We start from the raw sequence: 24,892 nt of genomic DNA on the forward strand, positions 1-24,892 counted from the left end.
GCATGTGTCTGTAAGGGATGTGAAGCTTTATGCAGCCTGGTGTCTGAGGGGGATGTCCTAGTTAACACTGAGTTTTCCTCTGTGGGCTTTCCTGCTCTATAAATATATCTTAAAAGATGTATTGAAGTGTTTTGTACATGTCACGCTGTGTTTGTCCATTTGTTTAATTTTATCTATGAAAAATAGTAGTGGCATGTTGGAGCTGGGGCCTATCTACAGGTCCTTCTCAAAATATTAGCATATTGTGATAAAGTTCATTATTTTCCATAATGTCATGATGAGAATTTAACATTCATATATTTTAGATTCATTGCACACTAACTGAAATATTTCAGGTCTTTTATTGTCTTAATACGGATGATTTTGGCATACAGCTCATGAAAACCCAAAATTCCTATCTCACAAAATTAGCATATTTCATCCGACCAATAAAAGAAAAGTGTTTTTAATACAAAAAACGTCAACCTTCAAATAATCATGTACAGTTATGCACTCAATACTTGGTCGGGAATCCTTTTGCAGAAATGACTGCTTCAATGCGGCGTGGCATGGAGGCAATCAGACTGTGGCACTGCTAAGGTCTTATGGAGGCCCAGGATGCTTCGATAGCGGCCTTTAGCTCATCCAGAGTGTTGGGTCTTGAGTCTCTCAACGTTCTCTTCACAATATCCCACAGATTTTCTATGGGGTTCAGGTCAGAAGAGTTGGCAGGCCAATTGAGCACAGTGATACCATGGTCAGTAAACCATTTACCAGTGGTTTTGGCACTGTGAGCAGGTGCCAGGTCGTGCTGAAAAATGAAATCTTCATCTCCATAAAGCTTTTCAGCAGATGGAAGCATGAAGTGCTCCAAAATCTCCTGATAGCTAGCTGCATTGACCCTGCCCTTGATAAAACACAGTGGACCAACACCAGCAGCTGACACGGCACCCCAGACCATCACTGACTGTGGGTACTTGACACTGGACTTCTGGCATTTTGGCATTTCCTTCTCCCCAGTCTTCCTCCAGACTCTGGCACCTTGATTTCAGAATGACATGCAGAATTTGCTTTCATCCGAAAAAAGTACTTTGGACCACTGAGCAACAGTCCAGTGCTGCTTCTCTGTAGCCCAGGTCTGGGGAATGCGGCACCTGTAGCCCATTTCCTGCACACGCCTGTGCACGGTGGCTCTGGATGTTTCTACTCCAGACTCAGTCCACTGCTTCCGCAGGTCCCCCAAGGTCTGGAATCGGCCCTTCTCCACAATCTTCCTCAGGGTCCGGTCACCTCTTCTCGTTGTGCAGCGTTTTCTGCCACACTTTTTCCTTCCCACAGACTTCCCACTGAGGTGCCTTGATACAGCACTCTGGGAACAGCCTATTCGTTCAGAAATTTCTTTCTGTGTCTTACCCTCTTGCTTGAGGGTGTCAATAGTGGCCTTCTGGACAGCAGTCAGGTCGGCAGTCTTACCCATGATTGGGGTTTTGAGTGATGAACCAGGCTGGGAGTTTTAAAGGCCTCAGGAATCTTTTGCAGGTGTTTTAGAGTTAACTCGTTGATTCAGATGATTAGGTTCATAGCTCGTTTAGAGACCCTTTTAATGATATGCTAATTTTGTGAGATAGGAATTTTGGGTTTTCATGAGCTGTATGCCAAAATCATCCGTATTAAGACAATAAAAGACCTGAAATATTTCAGTTAGTGTGCAATGAATCTAAAATATATGAATGTTAAATTTTCATCATGACATTATGGAAAATAATGAACTTTATCTCAATATGCTAATATTTTGAGAAAGACCTGTATAGCTGAGAGGGAGCAGTTAGACATGTTTATTAGGAAGGCCTGCTCTGTCCTGGGATACCCCCTATACCCAGTGCAGAACTTCAGCAAAAATAACATCACTGTTGGACGAAGTCTTCCACCCCAGTCATGAAGCTGTTGCAGAACAGGAAAGCTCCTTCAGTGACAGAATGCAGCATTAAAGGTGTACAAAGGAGTGTGATCGCTGGCCCTTCCTCCGAGCAGCTCTTAGATTTTATACCAATCACTGTTTCAAAACACAACATAACACAAATAAATGTTCATTTTTTGTCGTATGTTGTATAATCATTCTACCCTGGAAAAAGTGTCCCTCAAATACATTCATAAAACTAAAACTATTATGACTAATGCACATAATGAGAATTATCCCTGGTTAGAACTACATCACCTGAAGACTTGGCCTAAAACAGATAATCAGCTGAAGGATGATGGATCTCAGGTCTTGTGTCAGGTCTTTTTTTTTCTTTTCTCAAAGATATGACTTTAAAATGCTATTAATCAAGGCCTCTTTAAAAGATTACAAGAAAGTCTGGCTCTGCATAAAAAGTACAAAATAATTATTGGCTGTCAAAACGTTTGCAAAGTACTGTTTAAAATTAGGTAAAATAAAAGACAGCATAAGTGCACATTTCATTTTAAGTCTTCATGTCCTCTCACTCCTAAAACCACATTATAAGTCACTCCCACCTCCAGATGAAGGATCCTTAACCTTAAATATACATCTGTAGGATTCAGTGCTGTTGAGATCACTGGGGAAGCTTTTCTGTTTGCGGTGCTCCTCACATGATGCACACAGCCCAGAGCAAGCCAATGTGTTTGAGTGAACACAAAAATGGCTCTGAATCAGCGGCTCTTCTCATTTAAGATTTTCAGTTATGGGGGAAAAAATGCATTAATGAAGAAAAATGTGTTCATGACAAAATGCATGGCTAAATGTAAACAAAATGTGTTTGGAAATGTGCAGTGCTGGCTTTTATTGACTTTTGTCAAATAATTTCATAATTTGGGTGATGTTTTCATCTCTGTCTTTGGCCCTCCAGGCAGATTAATTTCGTTCCAGGGCTGTTGTTCTCAGCAGACGTGAGAAGGAAGAAAGAAACAGAAGCTGCATTCCTCACATCAGGTAACAGCCTTCACACATTTATGCATCTGCACAAATTAAGAAACCAACATCTTAAAGATGTTGAAGAAGGTGTTGTCTATTATTAACAGATGTGATTTTATGGGTTAGCAACTTAGATTAGATGTTTTTTTTATGCTGGTGTTGCAATGTAATACTGCGGTGAAATATGGACAACACTTCAAACTAAACATTAAGTTTGGTTTATTGATTTCGATTAAAAAGCAAAACAAGGTTGGCCACTGTTTGAATTAATAAACAAATGCATTGAAAACGAAACCTCGTGAGCCAAAAGCCCTGGCTATTAACAGCTCCACAACTCCACACTAATCTCAAGGTTTTAATTTCCCTTTTTCGGGATTCAGATTTCTCAGTAGGGTCATTGTCAAGGCACAGTAGAGACAAAGTCAAAGCAGGGTCTTTTTGGAAGATGGAAGCAAACGTTTTTATAAAACAATCTACTTGAGTGGTATTATAGGCTTGTATCAATAAAAAAATGGTAGAGCAGTGAGGATAAATATAAAACAGACATATGTGACAGCACAATAGCATTTTACAAGCTGCAAGCAGAAACAATCCTGTCTGTATTTTTAACATATTCCTAGTCTAAAGCATGCTATAGCCACCTATGTCTCCACATTTTGTAGTTTAACTTTTAACCTTTCAGAAGAGCTCTCTATACTATTTAACTTTTCTTGTTTAAAATAATTACTAGTACAAATTAATCGCATTATTAAAATAGCATGTATATTATTTGATCTAAACCATTCTGTTGTAGCTGTAACATTAGGCTGTGGCAGAGGCTGGTTATAAGTAGGAAACTCAGGAAGTGAAGTTGTCTGAAACGGGACAGGAAGTTAAAAAAACCCCCAAAAAAACAGATACACACCTGTACAAAAGGTTTCAGAATGAAGAGGGCTGAATACAAATGCATGCCACACATGTTTTAGGATAACACTTTAAGGACCATATGTCCTTTCCCTTCCACTTCACAATTATGTACTACTTTGTGCTGTTCTGTCACATAAAATATCAATAAAATACATATTTTTAAAATACAAATTTTTGTCGTTCTAATGTGACACAGTGTAAAAAATTTCAAACTTTCAATTACCAACAATCAAATGTTAAGAATTTGGTGTTACATGGAGTTTACTATATCTCAGAAGATACCAAGCTGCCTGGGAAGTGTGTGCTTAGACCAGTGGAGCTGCCTTTTTTCATTAGCCCGATGGCTCTGAACCTTGTCTCTTCACCGGATTGAAATCTGAATTGGTTTGTCCACCATTTCTTGTTCACCACTCCTGTAGCTGCAGTTTGTCATTTAAATAACAAATGCTTTTGGTTTCCTGATTTAGTGAGGGGCGCAGACCTGTGATGTATATTAATATTGCTGCACAGTGCTCTGCACTGGGGCGCATCATTCATTTGGATAAAAGAGGTGGAATTTAAAAACAGCCAATGCTTTACTTGGATACAGATTGGATCCATTTATTGCACTGAGTGATGGAACAGCTGGGAATTCTGTCCTTCACCTTCCCAGCGCTAAATCTCTTCCCATAAAGTAAAAGAAATATAAAATATATTCACCCCTGGCCCCTAAGGACCTCTCATATTCAACATGCAGTAGCAGAACAACGCCCAGTTTGTTGACAGTTCACCTATAGTTTACTGTAAACAGAAAAGCTTATTTCTAAGTGTTAAGTACTTTGAAAATGTTTGTCATTAAATCCTGCAGTGTTTGTAATCTTTGCAGACAGATGATGTTAAAAAATGTATTAGAATTTCATATTGAAGCCTATCTGTGTGTAAGGGGATGATAAAGAAGGAAAGTCACTGAGCGGCACATCCTATTCGACCCTGTTTGGACTGCTTTCCTGTTTCTTGAGTCTAGTGCCCCCTGCCCACTATGATTTATCATGCATCCCATGTTGTCCAATGTCAGTTTCTGCAGCTGCAACTGCCCTGTATAAATCTTTACTTTGGCAGCCCCCTGCACCATGTCTCTGCTCAGTAATCACAGGACCTTCAGGAGATGCACACTTACTCTGACAAGCTTTCACACTCTCCATGTAGAAATTTTGGTTTGCTGCCACTCTGACATAAATGTGCACAGAGGCAAATCAGATTCTGTGATTTACTGAGTGAAGTCGTTTCCTGGTAGACATCCTGTTTGCATGGGAAGATTGTTGTCTGCATTCAGTAGAAAGAGCAGTGTATTACTCTTAGTGAACACGACAGCTGAGTCTTTGGATTAGCCAGAGGAAGTGGATTGTTGTATATGTTAGTGGCTGGATCTGAAACTCTGTAATCAGGAGTGAAAATGGTCTGTGGCTGACGGTATCCTCCGGGGCTCTATGGGGAATTACTCAGGCGGTACCCAGCTGTTGCTGATCTTCTTTCTTTACCCTTTTAGCACCTTCGCGGCACTGCTAAAGCTGGTTGTGAAGAAAAAAAAAACCCGACAAAACACAAGACACCTTATCAGGCCAGGTATCTGTTTGGATTAGGTGACCACTCCATTTCTCAGCTTTAAATTGGACAATTTCTACTTTTGTTCCTGCCAATCTAGAAATTCAACTCAGTCCCACAAGTTCTTGAACAAAAGATACCTTAGTTCTCCATCTTTCTCCTCCTTCAACTGTTTAAAGGGAATATAATATCATAAATAAAACGTTTCCCTTTTGGTTTTAGGCTTGTAGCTCACAATAGCTCTATTAATTTCCATGTCTGAAATTGAGAAATATACAAATAAATTAAAAAAAAGAGCAAAAGGCAGTTAAGAACACAGCTGAAGGTTGCAGAAGATGATGATGTTGTTGGGACCCACAGCCATGGTTACAACATGAAAGGATAGTACAGACTTTCCTGGAACTTTCAAAATAAATTGCATTAACCTACTTCTGGCACAGCCAGGAAACAGGGTAACTGCGGACTTCCTGTGACATCACTGTCCAAATAAAAGACCGCTCTTGCTACATCCTGTCTCTTCCACACGGCCTCCAGAGGGACCGGATAGGGGGCAAAAAGACATAAACTCTTCAAACTGGATCCAAGGTTGTCATAAGATCACGCAATCATATGCACAAGTTAAGTACTGATGAATTACTGTTGAAAGGATCCGGTATTCATTCATAAAAGAGAAATTAAGGTATAAGCATTGCTTTACTTTCTCTCTGAGGCCTGCAGAAGCATATTGTGTTCCAGAGTCCCCTGCAGAGACGCTGTCTCTACGAAGCCGAGTCTGAAGGAAGGACAATGGGCCTGCATCACCGTGGTTACGGTAAAGTGCAGTTGGGTGGCGGACAGAACGAGCTGTCTTTCACCCACAGCTATGGAGGTTAGCTGGAAGCTAACCCTTTGTTCACAGAGCTTTCTTCAAACTTCGTCGTCGCCCGGACAACTCCTCCTCAGCATGGGTCAGAGGTTAGGTTTGGGCAGAGTAATAGAGAGAGATTTATGATCTGAATATTTTTTATTTTATGAAGTTTGGTTTTGTTTGTGTGAAACTCTGCTATCTTGGTGCTAGCAGGGTATCTACAGCACACATGCTCAGTTTTGTGTTCTGTCTTTGTGTGTTTTTAAAATTAAGACAAACTTTATTTAAAGGGTGATTTTCAACACAGAAGATCGGCCATAATGCGCAGTCCACGCTTATGCATTTTAACCGTTTTATTGACGGTATTTTTAAAGGTGTGTGTTTGATTCTGGTGCTAAGCTATCAGCCTCCTTTGTTAGCTTTCACTGCTAACAAGCTAAGAGCACGTGTTTGCCTGCTAGGGAATATTTAACAGAAAGGTTGTTAGTTTTCAAGCTAGTAAATAATAGTCCCTAGACATTATTTTACTAAATCTGATAACTGAGTAAACACCATTAAGCTCCATTTCTCCAGAAAGATTTGGCTCTTTTCCAAAATATTCCCGTAATAATATTTCTTTAAATATTATTATAATAAATAAAGGCAGCTGAGACCCCGTTGAGAATTAGTCATCCAGAAGGTTGGTTTTATTCAGCAAATCATTCTTTAAAACATTATTTTATTAAAATATTTTATCTGATCTTGCATTGTGAATGGTTGTCTAAACGTTTGCTGATTATTGTCCAAGTTAGTTCCAAGACTAACTTAACTTCATTTGCAGATTCTTCAAGATAATCCTTGGTTCTCAGACATAAACATTGCATGGTAATGTCGCATCACTCTTTTGGTCATGGTTTTCAATAATCTTTAATCAGCTTGTTTATATTGTACATAGTCCATTAGTCTTCGTTATTCTTTAATTCTGCTTGGTAGTTTAGTTGGATTGTTTTAGCATAGTAAAGAGTTTGTTGATTGAAAGATGTTTGACTTTAAGTTGACTTATTTTTGTTAATAAATTTGTGTATTTTAAGAAATTGTATGAATTCATTCCAAATATGTACAGAGTTTAGGCTGTTCAATAATGTCAGAGCTCGCCTCACACCTTTCTATTTTGTCCTAATACCATCATCTTACTGGGCTGGTATTCACAGGATAACCCTTAACAGACCTAAATATTAAATAATATTCTCAGATTCATAATCACAACAATGTTAAATCTGAACGCCAAACTCTACCATAATTGGATAACATAATGTGCATCCAAGACAAATGCATTGATAGGAATGATTCCAACTGGAATTTCAATTCATAAAGTAAAGATTTAGATTATGGATTTATCTAGCAATGAGGACAGTCAGGAGAACTATTTTCCAAGACGTAGTTTGAAGATCTAACAAACTGGCTCCTTATGTAGAGTTTCAAAAGCGTTGTATGGCGAGCTGGGTCTGTCTGCAGTTTACCGGTGGAGAAAGACCTCTTGCGACAAAAACTGTTTAACTCATACTATAGTAATGCAGCTGCAAAAACGTTATTTGAAGGACATTGTCGGTCATGGCACTCAAACTCAAGTCTCTCTGCAGTTACTTTTCTCACAACAAGACAACTTTTGGCCCTGAAAAGTCACTCCAAACTAATGCTAAATATGTTTTGGTTGGAAGTGAAATTAAGATACTTGGCCGTCAAGTGTGCACTGCTTTATTGAGCTCAGACACGAGAAAGAAAATTATGCTGCTGCAGCTACTTATTAGTGAAAAAAGCATTTATTCGCTAAACATTATGCTTACAAACCACATCCAGTGTCACCTCATCGTCTGGCTGTTGACCCTCTGCTCAAGCAGTGCATTGTAGATCTCTCTACATGTGCAACTTCCCCAGAGACCTCCCTCGGTGGCCTGAGCATCTTACAGGCAGATTTTCAAAAACTAAGAGAGGAAATTGTTTTAACTATGAATATGAATATATTATTTAATATTTTATTAAATAATATTTCGGTCTGTTAAGAGTTGTCCTGTGAATACCAGCCCAGTAAGGCGATGGTATTAGGACAAAATCGAAAAGAGTGAGCCAAGCTCTGACATTATTGAACAGCATGAACTCTGCACACACATGGAATGAATTCACAAAATTTCTTAAAATACAAGAATTTATTAACAAACATAAGTCAACTCGAAGTCATATATCAACATATTTCAATCAACAAACTCTTTACTATGCTAAAACAATCCAACTAAACAACCAAGCAGAATTAAACAATAGGGAAGATTAATGGGCTATGTACAATATAAACAAGTTGATTAAAGATGGTTGAAAATCATGACCAAAAGAGTGATGCAACATTACCGTGCAATGTTTATGTTTAAGAACCAATGATTATCTTGAAGAAACTGGAAATGAAAGTTAAGTTAGTCTTGGAACCAACTTAGGCAATAATCAGCAACGTTTAGACAACCATTCACAATGCAAGATCAGATAAAATATTATTTTAGTAAAATAATGTTTTAAATAATGATCTGCTGAATAAAACCAACCTTCTGGATGACTAATTTTCAATGGGGTCTCATTAGTTGCCTTTATTAAAATAATATTTAAAGAAATATTATTTAGGAAATAGTAAAATATTTAAGGAAATATTTTGAAAAGAACCAAATCTTTCTGGAGAAATGGAACTTAAGGGTGTTTACTTAGTTATCAAGTTTAGCAAAACAATGTTTTAAAGAATGATCTTAGTAGGCAAGCACTTGTTCTTAGCGGTTAGCAGTTAAAGCTAACAAAAGAAGCTTATAGCTTAGCACCAGTATCAAACACACACACTTTTAATACCGTAAAAAAAAAAGGGGGGGTGTTAAAATGCGTAAGCGCGGACTGTGTGTTATGGCCGATCTTCTGTGTTTAAAGTCACCCTTCAAGTAAAGTTTGTCTTAACTTTAAAAACACACAAACACAGAACACAAAACTGAGCACGTGGTGCTGAGCAGATAGCCTGCTAGCACCAAGATAGCTGAGTTTCACACAAACAAAACCACACTTCATAATCGAAAAATTTTTTAGGTAATTTCATCTTAAATTACTTCTGTCTCTCTGCCCAAACCTAACCTCGTATGTGAACCGTGCTGAGGAAAAGTTGTTGTCGGGCGACGACGAAGTTTGAAGAAAGCTCTGAACAAAAATTAGCTTCAGCTAATCTCCATAGCTGTTGGGTGGGGCGGCTCGCTCTTTCCGCCGACAAACTGCACAGTTACTGCCGTAACCACGGTGATGTGTCCCGTTGTCCTTCCTTTGGGAAACTGCTTCACTCGGCGTTGTGCTGGGAACTCTCTGGAAACAGTTCGCTCTGTAGATCTCGGAGAGAAAGTCAAGCAAAGCTTGTACCTTAATTACCCCTTTTCATGAATGAATACCGGATACACAAACAGCAATTCATTCATACTTAACTTAGTGCATATGACACTCTTGGATCCAGTTCGAAGAGTTTGTCTGTTTGCCTGCAAAGAGACATTAGCGCGCTGTCTCTCCTATCCAGATCCTCTCGAGATCAGTGTGGAAGAGATCGATTCATTGGAAAAGGGGGTGTTTTTATACAGCCAGTGACATCACGGCAAGTCCGCTGTTATCCCCTTTCCTGGCTGGCTGCTAGTAGGTTAATGCGATTTATTTTGAAAGTTCCAGGAAAGTTTGTACCGGACCTTCATGTTGTAATCCATGGCTGTGGGTCCCAACAAAATAAAGTTTCCTTTGAGCAATGCTGACTCACTCTTACAAAAAAATTACAAATAGATTAACTTCTACTTTTCCAGCTTAGAATATGTATGAGGAGTTTGTCCAAGGTTTGGTGTCTTAAAGTTATTTTTATTAAGAATAAAGGAAAGACGTTTTCGACTTGCATTGTGCATTCAGGCATACCAAACAATAAATTTTAGATTATTATTTCTCTAAATACCTCCTAAGAATAAAGAGAAGCCTTTAACTTGATATGGTAAACATCCAGACAACTCATCTGTGGAGCCTGTTTTATTTTTTTTATGGAATAAAAATCAATTGTGAAGCTTTTCTGCTATTTAAATGATAATTTACTAAGCTGACTGGGTTATGTGCATGCATGTGTTGCACAGTTCTGATGCAAAAAAGGTGGTGGCAAGGGGGGTCTGTTGTAGATTTGAGCTGGGGTGCTCAAGAAAAAAAGTTGACAATTCTTGGATACAACTGAATGGCTCATGTATATAAGATTACTCAAATCAGGGAATTTTTCAGTGCAGCTCACATGCATTTGGCTTATTTCTGTTAAAAAGGTAATTTTTTCAATCCATTATATGTCTACAGCCATAGACATTTACAGGCTTCAAGACAGTGCAGTTACAGATTCAGCGTTATCCACCTTAAATGGCCGAACCTTTTGTTATGATGGGCTTGACTCTTTTTGTTTTAGAGAAGTGTGTTTGAAAATTACTTTTCCAATTTGAAAGTCAACAAAAAAGCTGTTTGTGATTTATTTATGCTTAATATTTGCAAGATTGTTGTGTTTTTTGATATGATATATGCACAATAGGACGTAGATGGTTGATCATTTCAGGAAAAAGTATGGTTGTGTATAAATAAGTCCATCAAGACTGTTGGTTATGTTGGTATAATATGGGTGCCCAGTTTTAGCCCAGTCCTCAGTCAGGGTGAGGCTCTGCCCTCCCTTGTGTCTTTACGCGTCTCCTTGCCCGAACGAGACGGCAGCGTGACAGATCACCTGCATAGGAGGCCTGCTGCGTTCTTACCCGGCGGTCCGGCCCCCTCTCATTAATGCCCAGGCTGGTGCAAGGGCTGCATGGCAGCACATGACAAATAACGCTACCACTCAGCCATCACTTGTGCTGACAGAAATGCTGCCCACCGCACTATTTTGCCCTCTTAAGCTCCACTCCACAACCTGCTCTTGTCCTTCAACCCCCACCCCCATATATTTGGTCTCCACCTGCACCTGTCTGCACTGCTCCACCAAACTTTTACTTGTTGACGGGGCTTTTGATGTTGCTGCAAGGTGAGCTTAACACAGAAATCCATGCGGGTTGATGTACAAGTTCCACTCACCAGCTGCCTTTGCACCGTTTTCAGTTTGTCTTTATGGAGACATATTCGTTTTTAGCAGCCCCTTCTGTGAGGTGCTTCTTGACTCACTCGTGTGCAAGCCCTCTTGTCAGGAGGTCTAATTTAAATGTCTTGCATTTGTGAAAAGACGCGTGTCAGTCTGTGTGTGTGTGTGTGTGTGTGTGTGTGTGTGTGTGTGTGTTCATGAGAGGGAGCAGCAGAGAGAGAGAAACACAAAGGCTAATCATTAAAGAGCCATTCAACCCTGTTCATTTAAGTGTGGGAATCAGCAGGCCCATTACTGTCAATGTGTAATTAGCTGATTAATAAACAGGGGGAGCAGCAGTGCTCCAGGAAGGCCTGTAATGATTGTTTTTAGAGAGCATCTCATAAGAGCTTATTAAGATGGTGAGGTGGTTCCATTCAACTTCCCATTATCACCCACAGTAAATGTATATACTGTAATTCTCCCTCTGACAGAGAACCGTTGCATTCTAATTTCTTTACTGACCTTGGTGTAAAACTGCTTGATTGCAAGTGTTGCTACTGCTTCACTAAAGCAACAAATTACTCAGTCTCCTTTTACGTTATCATTTAAATACATAAATACGCTTTAAATATTATATACAGTGCCCTGCAAAAGTATTCATATCCCTTGATGTTATTCATATTTTTCAAGTCTTGCCATATATTCTCAATTAGATTTAGGTCTGGGCTTTGACTGGACCATTCTAACACATGAAAATTTTTATGCTAAGCCATTCCATTGTAACTCTGGTTGTGTGTTTAGGGTTGTTGTTCTGCAGGAAGGTGAAATTCTTTGCAGCTGTTTTCGCTCCATGTTCTCATCAACTATGACCAGCTTCCTTGTCCCTGCTGCAGAAATGCATTCCCACAGCATGATATTTCCACTACCATGTGCAGTGTTAGTTTTCTGCAACACATAGTGTAGTAACATAAAGAGATATTTTTGTAAAGTACTGTGCAAAAGTCTTGAGTAATGATTCACCTTTCTATTCAAGGTGCTAGACCTTCTAGTATTTTTTTTTAAAGTAATTTATGCAATATTTCTTTGGGGGTTTTTAGTGTTGTCTATGGACATTTGTGGGTATTTCTTTTTCAGCCCTGTATTCTTTTTTGTTAGGCTACATAACTAAAGTATGAATAATTTAGGCTAAAAACTCAAATAATGATAATAAAATATTATGTCTACACAAACAACGGAGAACACGAAAAATAGATGACACTAAATGTGATCGTGAATACACTTTGCTACTAGGGGCCTGTTACATAGACACAGTTTGCTCCATTTCCTTTCTTTTTATCTATGAAAGATACGAAACATAATACGACTTCACACATGAAACTGTGCTTTTTTTTTAAAAAAAGAAGGAGATGATTGCTAAAAAGCTACAAGATAAAAATCAGATTATTATATAATGTCTTGACACAGGACTCTTTAAGTTCATCAAAGTGGACGAAGTGGGTGCAGAGCAAGAAAGACGTCCCTGCTTTAAAATCGACTTCTCTAAGCATGACTGAAATTTGGACAAACATGGACAAAGTTTGGTCAGATGAGACAAAGATTAAGCTGTTTGGCCACAATAACAAGAAGTATATTTATCGAGATGCTACCAGTGTATTATATTCCAGTTATATTCACTAGATAGTTTTTCAGGCCTGACACTTCTTCATTTGTCCTCGACTCTTTTTAAGCACACTTTCCACAATATGTTGTTATAGTCTGGTACAAGGCTAGCATAATCCTGGAGAACATCTAGAATACAGGCCACTTCTTCAGAAAAAGGTCAGGATCATGTGAAGCAAAGCAAAAGAAATTAGGATTGATTTAACACATATGCATAGTCCTGTAACTGTTGTTAAAAATATTTCATCTATTGTCTACATAAAAACAGAAGCAGAGAGTAAAACCTCTCTACCTTAAATATGATCAAATATTATCCAATACATACTTCTCTTCTTTTGCTCACAGAGTAGCTTGGACACGTGGAAGAAATAATACAAACGTATTTTCTTGAACACATCAAATGCCTCAGAAACCAATTTTGTGTACAAAACAAGAGTTTTGTTATGAGCAAACTTAAATTTGAAGGGTTGCATTATGTGCAAAACAAAAATCTTAACTGAATCCAAACCAAGTACCTCTGCCAAAAATGATTTAAACAGGATGTGGCCGGAAGTAGAAATATTATACAGATCCCCCTAAACAAGTTGAACAAAGCAGTGTGAAGTTGTGGTAAGGATTGTACCTTTATGTAAAAGGTATAGAGATTAGATATAATAGATTAGTAATCACCTGCTTTCATGTGCTTTCTTTTACTTCAATTAGAGTTCTTTAGCATTTAATGTTGCCATTTTAAAGCTTTACCTTTCCAGTTTGCTTTAAATGCTAATTTCCACATGTAATATCACTGATATTTTATTAGAAATGTTGCCACTTAAGTTTTAATTCATAAAATCATTCATTCATTTTCTATACCGCTTATTCCATAGTGGATTGCGGGGGAGCTGGTGCCTATCTCCAGCAGTCTACGGGCGAGAGGCGGGGTACACCCTGGACAGGTCACCAGTCCATCGCCGGGCAACACAGAGGCATAAAGGACAAGCAACCATGCACACATCCATTCACACATAAGGGCAATTTAAAGAGAAATAATTTACACAACAGTCATGTGTTTGGATTGTGGGAGGAAGCTGGAGTACCTTGTGAGAACCCACGCATGCACGGGAGAACATGCAAACTCCATGCAGAAAGACCCCCATCCGAGAGTCAAACCCAGGACCTTCTTGCTTGAAAGGCAACAGTGCTACCAACTGCAGCTGTGTGCAGCCTTTTATTCATAAATTTTATCTTGAAATAAAATTAGGTAATTTGTCAGTAATAGCTGATCATTATTCAAAAAACATAATAGGTATGGTAAAAAGAAAGTACCCCTGGTTTAGATTTTAAAATAGGGCTTCATGATATCAGGAAAACAGGAAACTGTGAGTGTTGGAATGATATCAATTTTGACTGACTTGCCTTTTCTGACTCATCTTACTTCACAATGCCTCAATCACTCTTCTTGAGCTTTAGCATCTCAGCTGCTAAAAAACAACATCAGGTGTGGACAACAAGCCACATTATTTACAAACAGAATCTGCACAAAGAGCATTTGAAATTGAATATTGCATCCAAGCAATCCTTTGTGATTGCAATATTCCTCACATTGATATTGCAGTGATTATCTATTGCAATTCAATATATATACAGGTCTATTTTAAAATGATTTAAATCTAACTTTGTGTACTAAATAACACACATTTCAACAGTATTTGTTAAAATAAAGTGGAAAAGCTTGTGAAAAATGATGCCCACCCCAAACCCTACATACATATACATTTCATAAAAAGACTTTTATTTAAAGGGGGATTACTGTCTTTTTACCGTGACTGCATTGTCTCGTTGTCTCTGACCTTCACGTTGGAGTTTTGTTGGTATGTGGTGCACCTCGCACATGCTAATGCACTCAAACTAATGTTCCCTGTCGTTTCTTTGTATCTGTCAAATATGAAAACTCCTGAATTTTGATCAAGCCCTTTGACTATGTTTAACCCAAAGTGTTTGGGTTGGAACTCACCAGCAGTTAGTCATCCTTCCCTCAAGAAATATTAATCAATTATCTTGCCCGTCGGATCAGTTTGGGGAAGAAGTCATCTGGAAAGAGGCACAAACGGATATAAGGAGAAAGAACTAAAGCACATGCCAGTGAAAGCTGTAATGCCTAATCCTTTGAGACAGCCCACAGCCACAATGTCACTTCTAGTTGCCTTGTCCTCTGCTGTGGGGCTGCCTGGAAAATGTGTTGTGTGACTGCCACTAACTTTTTGGGGTGGCGACCTGTAAAGATTTATTTATCCAAACTGAAGAAGAAGCTGTAGGAAATCAGGTTATGGGGTGCAATTGTTCCTTTGTTCTTCTGTCTTCAGTGAAAATACGCTCTGCTCTTTTTCAAATGTTTCCAAACCATAGAGGATCTGTAAAAGGGAAGGGGTCAGTGAAATATGTAGTGTGATGACTGGAGTTAAAAACATACATGCTACATAACTGGTTAAGCTTAAAAGGCTGACAAAATTGGCCTTTTAATATCCGTGTCCATGAGTCATATGGTGCCAAATTGGATTTGGCTCACATGACCAAAATCTCATTAATTTTTAACTTATTAGAAGAGAATTGCTTAGTTTTGTTTTAACACATCCAAAGCAGTGATCCATGAGTTCTGAACTTCATTTTAATTCAAGTAGCTTCAAGCAGGACAAAAGGGGGATTTTACAGCTGCATCTCAGAAACTTAGTAAGTCATCTAACTGTTAATTTATTTCAGTGACTCAAGTCAAAAAGTAAAACTCACCTTTTATCAATATTCACTTCACACGGGGTTACATTTTCCAAGCTTTTAGTTCTGTTAATTTAGGTGTTTTATGGCTTTCAGCAAATGAATACACAGAAAATATAGAAAATAATAATCTTACAGACGACTAATAAATATGATTCCTAACACAAAAATGTTATGTTATTGCCTACACAATCATGAGGAAGATTGCTGACTCGACAGTTATCAGCACAAGGAGAGTAAGACACAAACAATGATTGCTAAGATCTAGAGCTCTGTTATGAGCATATTAATAGAAAGTTGAGTGGAGAAAAAAAAAGTATGGTGGTCAAAGGTGGACAAGTTACATGGATAAAGAAAGCCCAGTGAAGCAAACCCTGTTCTAGAGTTTGAGGGAGATCCCCAAAGTGTGGACTATGGCTGGAGTTAGTGCTTCAAGAGCCACTGCAGACAGACATATTCAGGGCATGGGCTACAACTGTCGCATCTCTTGTATTAAGCCACTCCTGAACCAGAGATGACGTACGATGCTTCTTATTCCGGCTAAGGAAAAGAAGGACTGGTTAAACTAGACTGGACTGGAATCTTTTCAGATGAAAGTAAAATTTGCATTTTATTTAGAAATTAAGGTGCCAGAAGCTGAAGAAAAGTGAACAGGCACATGATTCACGTTTCCACAATCAGTGATTTAGGGTGTCCACTGTGTTTTCTGAAGTCCACAGTCCATGCAGCCATCTACCTGGATATTTTAGAGTACTTCATGCTGCCTTCTGCTAAATAACTTTATGGAGATGCTGCTTAAATTTTCCCTCAGGGCTTGGCACCTCCCCACACTGCCAAAGGTACCAAAAGCTGGTTCAATGACCATGGTGTTACTAACACCAGACTTAGCCTGACATTTCTGTATTAAAAATCTTTTTTTCATGATTTTATGTAATATTTGACATTTCTGAGCCACATAATTTTGAGTTTTAATTAACTGTAAGCCAAAAACTTCAAAATAAAGAGATACACTGTGTATTATGAATCTATATAAAATACAAGTTTCATTTTTGGAATTGAATTTCTGAAATAAATACATTTTTCGCTGATATTTTAATTCATTGATGCACCCATATTTGAAAATGTTTTCATTTCTTCCCTATGTTTTTTCAGAATTTGAAATATTCTTTCTTTTTTTTACAGCTAACAATCCATTTAACAAAGATCCCCAGAGAGAAGAGGCAAGAGGAGGTGCCTGCAGTAACACACCAAACCTAGAAGCAGTTGGTTCGTCTGAGAGTTCGTCTTTACTCCAGGGCAACCATGAGGACACTTAAAAGATGCTTGACAGACACATCTAATTCCTAAAACAATTGTGCCTAAAAACGAAATGGCTAGAACACCTTTCTACACCACAAACTTTACAACAAAGAAAGAAAAATATGAGGCACATCATTAGTCTTCAAATCAGCATGTTTCTGCTCGATCCAGCCAATCCACGTAGTATATTTAGCATGACAAATGTTAATGCAATCAAGCCTTGTTAAGCCGTCCTCCTCCCTACGGAAGAAGGCAGCTTCAAGTGGCTCCTCGTTCAACTTGAGACTTTTCACTACATCATCCAGTAATTATGTCCACTGCTGTAGCACAGCACTTGTCAGCAGGAACCTTAGAAAGTATGGTCAGCTGAGGCTCGTTGGCCAGGGGACGTCTGTTCCACGTAAGGCAACCAACAGTGGCTGTAAAGCAGCTAGCTCTGAGGCAGATGAACATCACAATGTTTAGCTGCCACATGCTGTTGCAGGGTTAAGAGAGGCGGCCACCGCTGGCGAGCCACACAAAGTACAGGCCTCCTATTAGCATGGATTTGAAAAGCTACAGTTGCTACAAAGGTGCTCATTAGCACAACACAGAGGGAGCGTAGTCATAGTCCTCGGAGGCCCACGTCTGTTCTCTTCAGGTTACCTTCTATATTCAAATTTTCCCAAACAGATTTAAAGTTCAAGGCTTGCTGCAAGTCATTTGAAAAAGCAGTTTTTCAGCAACGCTGGCTAAGTTTCTTTTGGATCTCTGGGCGCCAGCAAGGAGTTGGAGGAACAACAGGAATCGGGAAAGGAGGGTTATACATAGGATTTTCACAACCCCTTTGGGTATATTGTTTCCAAGTGTTCTCACCATTAGATGCATTAAAAGATCAATGACAGCATATAGGCTGAGTGAAATGACAGCATACAAGTGAAAGCAAAGCAAATAAATAGGTGTATACAATGATGTGCACAGGAATACCTGTCGGCACCCCTGGTAAAGATGTGTAAAAATCATTCAAATAAATTCAACATTTAGTGTAGTAGCATTCATCTCACATGGAAAATGTAGAACATTCTAACCTGTAATTTAAAGACATGTATTCAGTGATGAAAAAACTCATGTTAATACTTTGTACAGCCTGCTTTTTTTTGCCAGTGGGACTATTTGTAGTCTCCTAAAACATTTTACAAGGTTGGATCATACAGTAAGAAGGATCTTTGAGAATTTCTCTGCAGTCTCCCCAGATGGTTCAGTGTCCCGAGCCACTGTTATGCCTCCTTTTGCTGCTTTTCCACATATTTCTGCTTCTTTTTCAAATCAAACCCCACTTGAGCATTTGTCACCAAAAATCTTGCCATTATCTGACTGAAGCACATGATTCCAGTTAAAGTAGGTAGAGAGGTAGCAGATACAGAAAAGGCCCTTTCGTTGGCATCACTCCCAAATAACCAGTCGGTATGTAAATCGTCTCTTATGCTTGTTATGGAGACTTGGTGACAGCAACTATTAAGGCTTGCTTGAGAAGTGTTCCAACAGGTCCACGATGAAATGCACAAGCTTCCCAAGATATTTGTAAGATAAACAGGCCAACACCATCAAGTAGTCTTCCTTAACTTCACAACAGACCCACCTGGAGTGTTTGATGTAGAAAAGTTCAATCTTTGCTAACATGGTTCCAGTTCCAGTTAAAATCCCAGCAGAGTTTAACCAACTTTACTTTATTACTTTTGTTATGGTAGGACATGAAAGGCCATTGCCTGGAATCACTCCCAAGCACATGGTTTTTAAGGAGACTTGGTGACCTCAAGATGTCATTTTACGCTGCAGTTATCATCCTGCTCACTGTGCAAAGAGGCAAAATAGTCGTACGTCCCTGTCCAGCCTACTAGCCAGTGGTTAAAAGAAACAGGCCTCTGTGAAATGCCATATCTGTGCCACAGATAAACATAAAGTCACACATCACTGATTAGGAGTTCCTGAAACTCTTTAAAAAATGTAATTATAAATGAAAAAGAAAGCTGCAGTTACATTTCTTCTAAAGGGATTTTTAGAAGTACCTATAATAGTGCCACCGGTGATTTTGTTGAACACAATCCTAACCTGGGATTTGGTTACCCTTTGTTTATTTGTACTCAAAAGCTGGAATTTTCTAATTTTTCAGTGAGATTATGCTGCTGCAATAAAAGATGAATTAATTCCAGGTGTTTTTCCCAGGTTACTAACAAAGTTTATTATAGCCAAAAATGCTTATAATCAGTAAAAACTGTAAATGCAAACCACTTATTCTGTTAAAACAAGTCTGAAGGTGTTAATTTGCTAAACATTTTTTACCAAAAGTTAATAAAATTTTTAAATTTATTCATCTATCTTTTTACAGAAATTCACAGCATAGGCACCAACTAAATGACTACATGTCTTTTCAGAAATTTTAAAACCTTTTTAAAGAGAAGAATCGCATTTAATAAAATGAGATTTGCTAATTAATATGAGTTATATGCCTGCAATAATCTATGTGAGAAAGATTTATGTGACCATGCTAGGGAGGGATGACATTTATAAATGCTGTGTGGGTGCAGTAGTTTAAATGGAGGCTGCCACAGAAATTCATCAGTGTTTGGATCTCAGCAACCCCCTCAGCCACTGCTGGTTTCCCTCCTTTTCACATCAGCAAAATACACCTGGTAAATAGGAATTGCGCAGGTTAGTGTTTATTGTATAACGAAAAAAAGTTGTTAATAAAATTAGAAACTGGTTTTTATAGGTGTCTGCTTCTAAATTGGTTGATATAACTAGAAGAGCTTTGCACTGTTGGCCTAATTGACAGTGAGTGTTTTGGTGCCAGGGCTTTGAAAGACTACTCAAGATGTTTTTCCAAACCTTTTTCAGGAACCAATTGAGTTTTCGGGGCTGTTTTTTAGTCTATAAACTCCTTCTCATTATATTTTCTGTTAACTACAGATTATACACTAGGAGTAATTGGTTATTTTGTTTGCAAACACAACATTTAATCCAATCCCTCACATCGAATATGGCAGTGTTTTGCAGTGTTTACATTCAAATACGTTACTTAAAAATCAGCTATCCTTAGAGTTAACTTTTTTTAATGGAAGCAAGGTCTTTTGCTTTCAGTGTCTGAAAGCTCAGGGATTAACCTCCCATCAAAGCCATTTTTAGGGATGTAAAAGTGTTTATGTATCAGAGGGTAAGCCCTGTGAAATAATCACAAGCTATGTAAAACAATCAGAAGTAATGCTGACAGGAGTTCTCTCATCTCTGGCCCATTGGCCAAATTCATTTAGTTTGTTACACCTTTCCATAAGGACAGGGTTAATCTACACAAGTTATAAAGTAAAACAGTTGTGACAAAATCATCAACCATTATAGTTTTATAGATGGAAATCACATTTTCTTTTTGAACTGGAACTCCTTTCCTGCTGTACTGGACACATTTCTTTCAAATTTCTTTGTAATGAAATTTTGGGATCCGTCAGGACCAACAATAATGCAGTAGAAGGAATGTCTCAGCATCAGTGTGTGTAATTTATGGTAACAGTCCAGTTGTGGGGGAAAAAGGTATACTGCGTCCCATATTGTGATCTGAAACATATTTCCTAGAACCTTTTTATTTCCCCCTGGCTGTCAGTTGTATGGTTTTCCACTGTGGGACTTTAACACAACACAAAGGAGAGAATAGGTTATCTGATTTTACTTATGTAATTGAATGTAATCACTGTGGGTTTAAATGCACTATTGGTTATAAAAAAAACTCCTGTTGTAAAACTCCACCTGTTGTTTAGGTTTTATCCAAAAAGTACACCTCGCCACCTGGCCGATTTCCCCAGGCTAGATTCTACCCAGGTAATCTGGTTTGGCGATGGTTACTGCAGTAGAACTGAAGCGGGTTAAAGAATGATTCCTTATTAATACTTTGGTTCCTGGGGAAGGTTCACATCAAGATGCATCAGTTCCTGCATGGGTCAGTCAGGACCAGGAAAGGAACACCCAACCTGCCACAAAATAATTAGCAGCCACCATAATGACACCTCGCCCAGACCTTATGCCTCAAAATTAATTTACAATGGCTTGGAAATAGGGGAATGGCATCAGTGGAGCTAGTCAATTGTCCTGTTACAGTTAAGGAATCCAGCAGGCTGGTACCACTCATATTTCATCCCAGGTAAAGATTACCTGTCAGGCCCATGGGAGATGTATTGATCTGTTTTCCTTTTTCTGCCAGCAATCACCTGACAAAGGCACCCAGGAGGTGAGTGAATGAGTGATGCCTGGTCGGCCTGGTCTAGCCCAGTGGTTTCTGTTGTCCACTGATAGGTTTTAGAGCTTATGAGGAAGAGCAGCAACAATGTCGTCATAAACTCTGCTTAAAACTCGCCTGCATGCGTGCAAAGCAATTCCCTCTGTTACATGGGTCACAGGTCAGTGGGGAACTAGCTTTTTTTTTGATTCCTTTCATGTCGGTGGCATTTGTTCCTGTGGTAATGATGACAGTGTTTGCAAAAAAGGCCAATATGGTTCCTGCTGACATGTTGCAAGTCAGCTTAGTTCAGCTAACTTTGGATTTCACAAGAGATCCAGTTGGTTTGGACGGGCTTTTAATGACAAAATCCCAGCTGGCTCATTTTTCCCTGTCTTTCTGAGAATTATCTTTCTCAATATATGGTTTCTTGGCAGCTAAAGTATTTATGTAATTGCCTTGATAGATAAAATGTATGTATTATCATTGACTGGATGTATCTAAACTTATTGCAATGTATAAAATGTGTTGTATTTATGATGTGATCATTTTACATTTAATTATTGAGGATTTAGGTATGAGGTCATTAAATATATTACTAGAATTACATGATAGATCACACTGGAGATACATCAATTTTTTATGTTTTTTTTCTAATTTCATTTACAGGGATTTAAGAAAATCTTGGTGGTATCAAGGCTCCAAGGCAGCTATCACATTTGAAACGTTGTGCAAGTAGCATCTTATCTTTTAAGGCTGTTATCTCTGTGGAGGCATGCCTAATTGCTTTGCAAATGATCTAAAGAGGATTACTAATCCCACAGAAAGCATCTGCACCATGTTACCACATGTAAGAGAGATGTTACAATTCTGAAATTCAGTATTAACAAAGATTTTATGTAGCAGATGCATTTTTGGTTTTATAACATAGAGCTGAAGAAAAACAGATGAACTGCTGGGTTCTTTAATGTTCTGTGAACTTGTGTGTGGCTATTAGAAACTGTTTTTAAAGGTTATAGTTAAACTCAAGTCATTTGTGTATTTTGAATGTTTTGAAAGAATCACACATGAAATAGTGTTATGTAAGAAACATCAGTATTTATACATTTTAAATGCAATGCTGAATTCATCTGCAATAAATTAGTTTTGGTGATCAGAATGGTTTGGAATGTTAATGAAAGGACAGGGTTTTAGTTTAGGTTTGTATTTAACGGTGTGTGTATAGGCCGTACGAGGGGTGATCACTCAATCAAAAATAACCAATGATGGTATAATTTAACCAGTGATGGAAACTATCATATGTTTTGTAACAAGCTACACAGGCATGTGTAAAGCATGTTCAACATAGAGTAAATTGCTAAATTACAAATAGCCCTTTAACTCTTTCACGTTTTATTATAAACAAACCTTCATATATTTTATAGGGATTTTATGCAATAGACCAACACAAAGTAGTGCATTTGAAGTGAAAGGAAATAGATAAATGCTTTTAAAATTTATTTACATATAAAATTTCCAGTCAATACTATGTAGAACCAATTTTGGCTGGTAATACACACCAATTTTCAAGGCTTGCCACAAGTCCTTCGTTTAACTTACCTCTGGACTTTGACTGGACCACTATGGCACATTTACTTTGATCTAGCCATTCCATTTTAACTCTGACTTTATGTTAGAGATAAGTGAGTAATTTAATTTATCTGTATAGCACCTTTCACTGATAAACTCAAAACCTGCTTTGCACATAGAAAAAAATTTAAATCTGATGAAAAAGACAAAATTCAAGTTAAATGTTAGATATTTATAACCAAATATACAATAATGTTTAAAAGATCTTAAGAAAAAACCTTTGTGAATAAGATTGCCTTTAGATGGTTTTTAAATGCGTCAGGAACCTCAAGACAATGTAAAAAACAAAGGAAGCTCCTTCCACAGCTCAGGCGCTGCAGTCTGGAAAGAGCGATTATATCTGGTCCTTTGGACAGGTAGTAAATATTGGTTTGGGGCTTGAGTTGGAGTATGTAGCTTTAACAATTCATTCATATAGGAATGAGCTTGGCCGTGTAGAGACCTGAAACTTACAGTTAGAATTTTAAAATGCATTCTATAATGAACAGGAAACCAGTGCAAATACATTAAGACAGAAGTGATGTGAGCTTGTCTGTTTCAGTTAAGAGTCTTACTGCAGAGTTTTGGACCAACTGAAGGAGATTAAGGGCTCTTTTATTGTTTTATGTGAAATTCTAGGCAAGAGGAAATAAAAGCATGAATAACTCTAATATTTCGAATGCCTATTTTGCCACTAACCTTAGTTTGGCAATTTTGCAGTTGTTGATTAGTCCAAAAAACACCTAAATTCCTAAAGTTTGGCTTGACGGCAGAATTCAAATGACCAATCTGTTGCCTGATCAGAGGAACCAAGTTATCCGGGGCAATGATCAGACACTTGGTCTTTTTAGAGTGCAGTTGAAGGGAGTTTGTTTTTAACCAGTTTGTAATTTCTTTTACACACTCAAGTATTTCATACAGTTTGAAGAACTCTGAATTCTTTAAGGAGCTGTACAGCAGAATGTCAACTGCATAAATGTTATCAGAGATACTTTGAAATTTATTAAAGATCTGTCTAAGAGGGTGTATGTATCGCAACATAAAAGAAGTGGGCTCAAAACAGTGCCTTGGTGTACCCCACATATTAGATCAGTAGAATGTATCACAATGTGGTTTATATGGACACTGAAGCTTCTGTTTCAAAGGTAAGATCTGAAACACTAAAACAGTTCCAGAGTTCCTCACCAAACCACTTAGTCTATTAATTGAGATGATCAACAATGTAAAAGGCCGCTAAACTCTACATTCCCCAGTGTCTGCAGTCGTTATAATTTCTCCTAAACAAAACATTTCCTTTTGAATGCAACCCAGTATTTATGAAAAATATGTTGTTCTAGAAAAGCAGTTTCCTAGAACAACACGTAAGGTGAGACTCCTCACAGGTCTTAGCTCTTTTGCAGTCTCAGGTTTTTTTCCCTATTGCCCATCTTCCAATCAACTCTGACCATTACAACATCCCCACAGCATGATGCTGCTGCCACCATGTTTCACAGGGGGTATGGCGAGGACCGGGAAGAGATTCTCACAGTATGATAACTTAAAATCATACTTAAAAATCTATATTTTAAACAAAAATTTATAACTTGTATAACATGATGTAATTTTTTTTTATTATTATTTAAAAGCAACCGTTATCCTTACTGCTGCTGAAATGGAGATGTAAGCATGTTTCATCACAACTACATAATTAAATATATAAATGATAAATAAAATGTTTAGTTGATGCTCTTGAAGACGTTTCTCAGCTGAGTGACAGTGGTCCTGGCATATACAGATGTTGGTTTGCAGCTGCAGCAGGGCTGACGGAGAAAATACTCAGCTCGCCCGCTGGAGATTATCAGTCGATCCCCTGCTGTTAATCTTCCAGCTGAATGTCGAGGACCGCGGTAGTCAGTCGGCCACGTGTTGAGAGTCGGGAGCAATTCTCTTCGCTCACTGGTGGTCCACAGTTACAAATCACATCATCAGCTGTCTGAGCACCCACAGCCACCTCTT

General features: G+C 38.2%; 1 protein-coding gene across 2 annotated transcripts in view; it reads left to right on the forward strand.

Annotated features, from left to right (window-relative positions):
• The window catches only part of LOC124855807 (G patch domain-containing protein 2-like), a 46,903-nt gene extending 24,455 nt beyond the window's left edge, over positions 1-22,448 (forward strand). For both annotated transcript variants that reach the window (XM_047345906.1, XM_047345905.1), the window contains exons 9-10: positions 2,847-2,929; positions 16,933-22,448. In XM_047345906.1, coding sequence (XP_047201862.1) covers positions 2,847-2,929; positions 16,933-17,066 — 217 coding nt within the window. In that variant the 3' untranslated portion in view covers positions 17,067-22,448. The remainder of the gene's footprint in view (positions 1-2,846; positions 2,930-16,932) is intronic.
• The last annotated feature ends 2,444 nt before the right edge of the window (positions 22,449-24,892 follow it).

This window comes from Girardinichthys multiradiatus, chromosome 19, assembly GCF_021462225.1.
Source record: "Girardinichthys multiradiatus isolate DD_20200921_A chromosome 19, DD_fGirMul_XY1, whole genome shotgun sequence".
NCBI lineage: Eukaryota > Metazoa > Chordata > Actinopteri > Cyprinodontiformes > Goodeidae > Girardinichthys > Girardinichthys multiradiatus.